We start from the raw sequence: 8,616 nt of genomic DNA, 5'->3' as shown, positions 1-8,616 counted from the left end.
AGGAGTTGATAATGATCTGGCTAGGAGGGTGAATAACTATTAATCAGGACTGTTAGTCACTAACAATAGGTAGTGTGTAATGGCAGGCTATGTAATAACCAGGCCTGGTGTGTGGGATTGGGGGCTGCGACATGGGAGAATTTAGGCCCTAAAATTATTGAACTCTATATTGAGTTCGGAGGACTGCCAGGTCCCCAAGTGGAAAATGAGGTGTTGTTCTTCCAGCTTGCACTGAGCTTTGCTGGGACACTGCAGCAAGCCAGAGACTGAGATGTTGGCCAGGGACCAAGGTGGTATGTTAAAGTGGCAGGCAACTGGAAGCACAGGGTCCTTTTTTGCAAGCAGCATGTAGATGTTCTGAGGAGCAGTCATCCAGTCTACGCTTCGTTTCCCCAATGCAGAGGTGACCACACTGTAAGCAGCGAATGCAGTAGACTAGATTCTGGGAAGTGCAGTTGAAGTGTTGCTTCCCTTAGAAGGTATGTTTGGGCCCTTGGATAGTGGGGAGAGAGAAGGTAAATGGGCAGGTGTTGCACCTTCGGCGGTTGCAGGGGAAGGTGCCGTGGGGCTGTGGGGTGTTGGACGTGAAGGAAGGGTGGACCAGGGTGTTCCAGCGGGAACGGTCCCTGTGGAAGATGGACAAGGGAGGGGAGGGGAATATGTGCCTGGTGGTGGCATCTTGCTGGAGGTGGTGGAAATGGCGTATGATGATCTTTTGGATGTAGATGCTGATGGGATGGTAGATGCGGGGAGGAAGAGAAGGGGTGAGGGCGGAAGTGCGGGAGATGGGTCGGATCCAGTTGAGGGCCCTGTCAACAATGGTGCTGGAGAGTCCTCGGTTGAGGAAGAAGGTGGATATTTTGGAGGCTCCCTTGTTGAAGTTGGCCTCAGCTGAACGAATGCGACAGAGATGGAGGAACTGAGAGAATGGGATGGAGTCTTTACAGGAAGTAGGGTGTGAAGAGCAAGTTTCTTTCTCAAAAAGAGACAACTTGCTTTTATTTGGCGCCTTGAAAGCAGTCACGGCACTTCACATAAGCATAAATGGACAGAACGTTTGGGCTTATTAACCTCGGTTTCTAAGAAAATGAAAAATGGAATGAAAGGTGGAGGAAGGGAGATTTAGAATACCTGAGCTTAGCAGTGAAATGGCTGAACACAGTGCCATTTATTTGCCAAAGGGAGTGGCAATGTGCAAGAGACCATGTTTGGAGGAGATCAGAGTTGTATGACAAAATTTGGAAGGGGTCAAGCTGTGGAGAGATTTGAGCACAAGGATGAGAATTTTAAAATTGAATTATTGGTGGGCTGGCAGCCAGTGTAGGTTAGTGAGCATGGGTAATGGCGTAGAGGAGCTTGATGCATTTGACAAGACATGCAGCAGAGCAATTAAATAATCATGTCTAGAGTAAGAAAGCCATACGTGAGAATTACAACAGTAAGAGTTGAAATGAACAGAACCAAATGATACAGATATCAAGTGAGATAATGAGAGTATAAACCTGGTTCAACTGAAGGCCGTGATCAGGGAGGGAGTCGGAGTTGGTGGCAAGGGTGCAGGTTTTGTTTCAGGAGGCAAACATATTGGCTTTGATCTTGCTGATGTTTAATTGGGAGAAGTTTTGGCCAACACGGGATTGAATATTGGGCAAGCAGTCTGGCAACACAGAAATTAGAGGCCCGAGATGGAGTTGAATGTCACCAGTGTACTTGTGGAAGCTGATGTTATGTCTTCATCGAGGGACAGTATTTAAGTGAGAAATAGGACTGAACAAAGAATTGTTTCATGGCAGAGTCCAAGAATAGCATTGTGTGAATGGGAAAATATGTAATTTCAGGAGATTCTCCTGTTACAATGGAATATGTAAGCATGGAACCAGGTGAGGTGGTTTCATTCCTTTGGACAACAGAAAGGAGGCAGTGGTGGACAGTGGTACAGTATTAATTGTCAAAGACTGCAGAGAACTTATGAAGAATCAGGAGCAACTTTACCTTAGTGAAATAGAATGTCATTTGTGACATTGATACAGGGTCACTTCAGTGCTGTAATGGGGAGGAAACCTATTTGAAGAAGTTCAAATGTAGAGTTATGAGGAAGTTGGGCACAGATTTAAAGGCTGTCAGCACATTCAACGACTTCACAGAGGGAAGGAAGTTTTGGAGTTTAGATGGTAGCTTGCAAAGACGTGAATAATGGATGTTTATTTTGGAAGAGTGGGTCAGTCCCTGAGGAGTGGGAATCATTTATATTATCAGCAAGTATGGTCAACTGTTTAATGGGAATAGGGTCAAGAAAGGAGGAGCAGGTCAGATGGGCTCGGAGATGATGGGATAGGAGAGAAACTAGAGAAATGTTCATAAAATCATACAGTACAGAAGAGGCCCTTCGACCAAAGTGTCTGTACTGCCAAAACTACACTCAGATCTACTCTAACCCCACTTCCAGTCCGAGGCCCATAGCCTTGAATGTTATGACATTACAAGTGTGCATCCAAGTACATTAAACACATTGTGAAATTATCAGCCTGTACTACCCTCCCTGTCAGTGCATTCCAGAATCCCACCACCCTTTGGTGAAATGATTTTCTTCAAACCACCTCCTAAAAGCCTCCTGCCTGTCATGTTAAAAGTGTGCCTTCTTGCTGTTGACTCCTCAACGGGTAACAGATCCTTTCTGTCTGCTCTGTCCGTGTCCTTCATAATCTTACACACCTCCATCAGGTCCCCCTCAACCTTCTTTGTTCCAAAGCAAACAAACCGAGCTTATACAGATTCTCATCATAGCTAAACTGCTCCATCCTAGGCAGTATCCTGATGAATCAGTGAGATCACATCTTTCCCATAGTGTGATGACCAGAGCGAGTTCTCAGAGCAAGGGCAGTGGTAAAATATTGGTGGGAATGTAACTTGTAAATGAGAGAGAGGTTAAGGATGTGGCAGAGGCAGCAAAACAGAGGATATCAATTTTAGTCTGTGAAATCTATGTTGCTGAAGGTGAGGGTGGAGGGGCTAAGGAAATGTAAATATAGCATGTAAAACAGATTAATTCCATATGTTTTACAGTTTAAATGGACATAGCATGAAGCAAATGTACAAAGAAAAGAAATTAAACTGAACCGTAAATATTTTGCTATGACTTCAAATTGCTCAAAATAAGTGAGGAAAAGCATCATCCTAGTGACTGTAAATAGCACAATTACAAAACAAGCTCCACTATCTGAATATTGAAATTTCATCTCTTACTAACCATTTTCTTCTAAGGCATTTTATTCCATTTAGTAGAAAAGTTGACATACTTGTGGCAGAGAAAAAGGAGCAACTCAAACCAGCATTGACTTATGATTTGTGGGAGTAGGGGGTATTACTTGCAATGTGATTATAATGACTTTCTTTTCTCAGGAGGTGTTGATGATGCTGGATAACTACGTGCGAGATTTCAAGGCATTGATAGATTGGTTGCAGCTGCAGGAAAAGTTAGAGAATACAGACGCACGGAACAGGTAATACACTACAGTAGACACCATCTGCTTGAAGTAATTTAATTACTGAATGGGAGATTTATATTCCATTAAACCGGCATTAAATGTTCCAAAGAAGGATGCCTCCTTGTGAAAGGAGACGTTGGAGAGGAACTTTGTCAGCAAAGTATCTGATCTTAAGCAACCTATTAGAAACAACTTTTAAACAGAAGACTTTGGGAGATAAAAGACATGTATCTGATTGTTAGCCCAATTGTAATGTTCTGGGGTGAAGGGGTGACTGAGTACAAATATCAAGATCCTAGTCAATTAATATATTGGGAATGTTTATCTTAGAATGCATTCTGAGGTAAAATCAAATAAAGGCAAGTTTAGACAGTACTATAGAAGAGCACTGCTTACTGCTTATATCTTTTTTGAACTAAAATAGAATAAGAAATTAAAATAGTCTTATAAATAGAGATGGCTTTAGTTACATAATTTATTGTAAACATCAGATTTAGACTCATAGTTGTTCGTGTTAGCAATAGCTTTCTTCAGATGCAATTTATTGTTATTGCAGGTAATGTATGTTCCCTGATGTGCTACATCAACATGCTTTAGAATGAAATGGCCATTATATGAAACTGCATTCATTGTGTTACCTTGTGTTGGAGGCAGAACAGGCCATCCCATCGAACTGGTCTAAACTAGTCTTTATCCTCCTCATAAATTTCCTCCCACTTTACTTCATCTAACCTTATCTAAACTGTTGCGTTTATGGGCAGCAGTGCTGGTAGTGGAGTGTTGCAGTCCGTTATGATGAGAGATGGGAGAGTTGCACCTGACTGTGATGCAAATTACTGTGCCTGTTGCCCCAAAATTAATTCCAACCTGAAAACAAGTAAGCAGATGCAACAATTTCTTGCATTAAGTTTTAAGCTAGTTGTAAGATCCAAGAAAACACAACAACAATCTGAATATTGCTTTGGAAATTGGTACTTCCATTGACCATTAAGTAATCTAGTCTCTATACAGATGCAATCCAAAGTTGCCTAACAACTAATCAGTCTTTCATTGCACCAGGGACTCTCCTAGCAGAGAAGTGTACAGACTGATAATAATTGTTGCTGTTTTCCCAGATCTTGGGATTAGTTTAAGATGTGAATGTTATGCTAGTGTGACATCATGGTGCAACTGCATATATGCAAATGGAACACACACTCTGTTTCTGCATATCCCTCGTGCTCATTCAGCTCCCCCTTAAATTGATACTGCTTGCTTCAAGTACACTCCAGGGCAGTTAGGGATGGACATTAAATAAAGACCAAGCCAGTAATGCCCACATTCCATGAATAATTTTTAAAAAAACATTACTGTGTTCCACACTTTAACAGTTCCCATGAGTGGCAAAATGTATTAGTGGCTACCTTGTGTTTGTGGCCCCTAACTTTGAATCTTTCCCTCACATATGAAAATATCCCTCCTAATCATCCAACTTTAAACCGTTAAAATATTAGCAACCTCTATCAATTTATCTCTCTGCCTTTTTGATTTCAGAGAAAAGAAATCTAGCATTTTAGTCTTTCTAAGTCTTTTAGTCTTAGTTTTTGTTTCATCTTTGAAATTTTTTTTGTATCTGCTCCAGAGTCTCTTTTTGTGTGGATATGGAAACTAGAAGTGAGCACTGTATGCTGAATAAATATATATATATTATATACGTCATATGTATTGCATGCATTCAAGTCTTGACTTACATTCTGTATTGCAGACCCACATCGTTGGCTTGGGAAGTGAGGAAAATGTCCCCTGGACGACATGTTATGCCAAGTCCACCGGCAGACAGAATTTGCACAACGTCAAGTGCTCGAAGAAGTTTAAACTTTGGAGGTCCCAATACCATGTAAGAGTTTCTAGGTTTTCCTTTATGTATGTTGATAATGCAAAAATATTACATCATGCCTATGGTCATGTTTTTGCATCCTTTGTGCTCATGTTTGAAGCCAGAGTCCTACAGTTCTTGGGGATTTAAGTAGTTTGTTTCATGCTGGCATTCTGTAGGAATTACTGGTATGAGAAGAACCTGGAGGAGTTATAACAATGTCATTTCATCAGACATTTCTCAAAATGTCTCAACAATTCAATTTTTAACGTAATTATTTTTATGGAGACAAACATAGCAGCCAATTTGTGCATAACAAGATTCCACAAACAACATGAAATGAATGACCAGTGAATACGTTTTTGGTGCTATTGGTTTAGGAAGGAATGAGAGCTGGAAATTGGGAGATGTCTTGCTTCTCTTTAGGTAGTGCTATGGAATTTTGACGCTGCCTTGAACAGGATAGGCTGAGCTTTCGTTCAAGGTCTCATCCAAAAGATGACATTTTAGGTTATATGCTCATCTAGGTATGGATTTTGCACTTCCAATCTTGCAACTTTAAGGCAAGAATCCTCTCAATAGAACCAAGCTGATTAGCCTACATAATTTTGGTGTTCTGCAAACTGGTTCTAAGTATCTTCTCTGGCGATATTGTGAGAAATGTAATATATCAATGTGAATTAGGGACAAACCTAGTGGCATTGATTCCACCAAGTTCCCCAGATATTGGTATGAAATCTTGTCCTGCCTTTTTTTCTTTTTGGACTTGCTAAGGATTTTAAAAAAAAATCTGAAAAGTTAGTTGCTGATCTTTTTGTTTTATTGTGGCAGAGAGCAGCTCTGTGAAACAAATTCTGTTTTAGAATGGAAAAATGTAGTGTTCTGTGCTGTTTCAAAGTAAGTTTCTGAATTTTTAAAACCTTTAAACATTCAATTGATGTATCAGTGTTTTGAATGAATAAGGTTTGACGTCAGATTACATCAGAACTTATCATCACAGAAGACTAGTTAAATTCCAGTTAATTACCCAAACTTGATATTGTATTGTTATAAAATGCTCTAAATGTGATCTATTTTCCTTGATTAAAAAGTACCATACTTTGGGTTGGATTAAGTTATATTCCAGAGGCAAGTATGAGATTAACACAGGCAGGTTGATCCTTTGTTTAACGTCACCTACTTGGGGCTGCTTTCAATTTATTAAACGCATTACTGCATAGGAATGTTCACGTCTAATTGTGGTTGAAGATTGCTGGAGAGTTGGTTCAATATATGTGTTATTATGTAATGGAAATATCTCAGGAAATGACTATTGATTATCAGAGTACTGTAAATGTTGACTGGTATTGATATGTACATTTACATTGAGCACAAATGGTAGTTTAACTCGTGTCACGGAACAGCTGAAGTAAACAAAACAATATTTAATGTGTTATGGTTTATGCATTCTGCTTTACTGGGTTAATTGTTAATGAGTAACATTAGAGTCCAAAAGTACAATTACGTTGGACATTGAGTAGGAAACGTGCCAATATTGCCATTTCAAATGCACAGATGATTTAGCCTATAGTAAATGTAGTGTTGGTATATCAAAACTCTTGTTTTTCTTTTATATTTGCTATTATAATTTGTAACTCATGCACTTATTTTTAAAACAGAATTCATTTTAAAAGCTTCAATAAGCAATGGCCTAAGTGGTATTATCATTGGACTGTTAATCCTGAGACATGGGTAATGGACTGGAGACCCATATTTGAATCCTGCCAAGGCAGATTGTGGAATTTTAATTCAATATAAATCTGGAATTAAGAATATAATGGTGGCTGTGAAACTGTTGTTGATTGTTGGAAAACCCATCTGTTTCACTAAGCCTTTTAGGGAGGGAAACTGCGATCCTTACCAGGTCTAGCCTACGTGTGACTCCAGACCCACAGCAGTGTGGTTGACTCTTAACTACTCTGCACAATTAGGGATGGGCATAGCCAACCATACCCTCATCCCATGAATGAATTTAAAAGAACTTTGACTATACTAGTTTTCTACGTAAAGTCAGTTACTTTTATCTGGAATCCAATTGGGTTTAATTTAGATTCAAGTGTGAAGGATTTCTGGAATGTCTTTGGCTGTCAGTACTGTGAACTTTGTATGTTTTTTCATATTTACATCACGTGTGCAGCTCGGGCTGCAACAGGGAAATCTGTATGTGCAGATATTTTAAATTTGTAAAGTGCAACTTTAGTACTATCTGGAGGAGTTTCTCTGATGTTTGGAAAATGTCTGTACAGGTCGGTAGTGAGAAAGCCACAACATTAATTTGTTCAGGAAACAACAACTATTGATCCCATTAATAGTATCATTACATTGTGGCTCAAATGGTATTCAGATCCTGGGGAAGGAAGAATTTGGAAGAGGTAAAGGATTTGGGACAGTACTTTTAAAATTTATTAAAGTTGACATCGGAAATATACATATTTCCTATAAATGTAAAATAATTGCTTTTATGGAAAGATTCAAAGCATTTCATAACCAATCAAAGACTTTAATAAGTAACCATCATAATACAGGCAAATGCAGCATCTGATCTGTGCAAATCAAGATCCCAGGAGCAGCTATAGTATGATTTTTAGTTGTGCAATAAATATTTTGTCATAATATTATGGAGTGAGAGTTAATTGTGGGTTAGTGTGGTAACAGTTAGTGTGGCTGAGAAAGTGCTTGTATATTGTATGTAATGGAAATTTGAGGATGTAGATTTTTCAGAAATCAGGCATCATTGCGTTAAGCTGAAAGCTGTTGAGTTTATATTCTTTTTATTTCCATTAGTTCTTTATTTTTTGGTTATCCTCACTGATTCAATCTAATTCTAGTTAATTTTCCATTTAGGGCAGCCCCTCCAGCTTTGGTAGCAGCTCGTCTTGCCCCGTCTGGTGTCAGTTGGGCAGACAAAGTCAAGGCTAATCGGGCAAATACAGTTACTCCAAAACACAGCCGAAACAACTGTCAAAAGTCTTCACAGCGGAGCAGATTGCATCCAAATGGTGAGTCTTAATTAATATATTTACAAAATTAAAAGCAGACTGTGCTGATAACACTCAATAGGTCAGGTGGAGAGAGAACAGAGCTAATGTTTCAGCTCAACTACTTGCCATCAGAGATAGTAGGAACTGCAGATGCTGGAGAATCCAAGACAACAAGGTGCAGAGCTGGATGAACACAGCAGGCCAAGCAGCATCGTAGGAGCAGAAAGGCTGACGTTTCGGGCCTAGACCCTTCATC

The 8,616-nt window shown here is 39.5% G+C and overlaps 1 protein-coding gene across 1 annotated transcript in view; it reads left to right on the top strand.

The window, feature by feature from the left end:
- Positions 1-2,261: 2,261 nt before the first annotated feature.
- The window catches only part of LOC125487079 (S phase cyclin A-associated protein in the endoplasmic reticulum-like), a 31,150-nt gene continuing 24,795 nt past the window's right edge, over positions 2,262-8,616 (top strand). The window contains exons 1-4 of the mRNA XM_048617050.1: positions 2,262-2,306; positions 3,400-3,500; positions 5,230-5,361; positions 8,224-8,378. Of these exons, the coding sequence (XP_048473007.1) occupies positions 2,262-2,306; positions 3,400-3,500; positions 5,230-5,361; positions 8,224-8,378 (433 nt within the window). The remainder of the gene's footprint in view (positions 2,307-3,399; positions 3,501-5,229; positions 5,362-8,223; positions 8,379-8,616) is intronic.

Source organism: Rhincodon typus, chromosome 36 (genome assembly GCF_021869965.1).
Source record: "Rhincodon typus isolate 14 chromosome 36, sRhiTyp1.1, whole genome shotgun sequence".
Classification (NCBI taxonomy): Eukaryota; Metazoa; Chordata; class Chondrichthyes; order Orectolobiformes; family Rhincodontidae; genus Rhincodon; species Rhincodon typus.
This window is presented reverse-complemented; position numbering and strand designations above follow the sequence as displayed.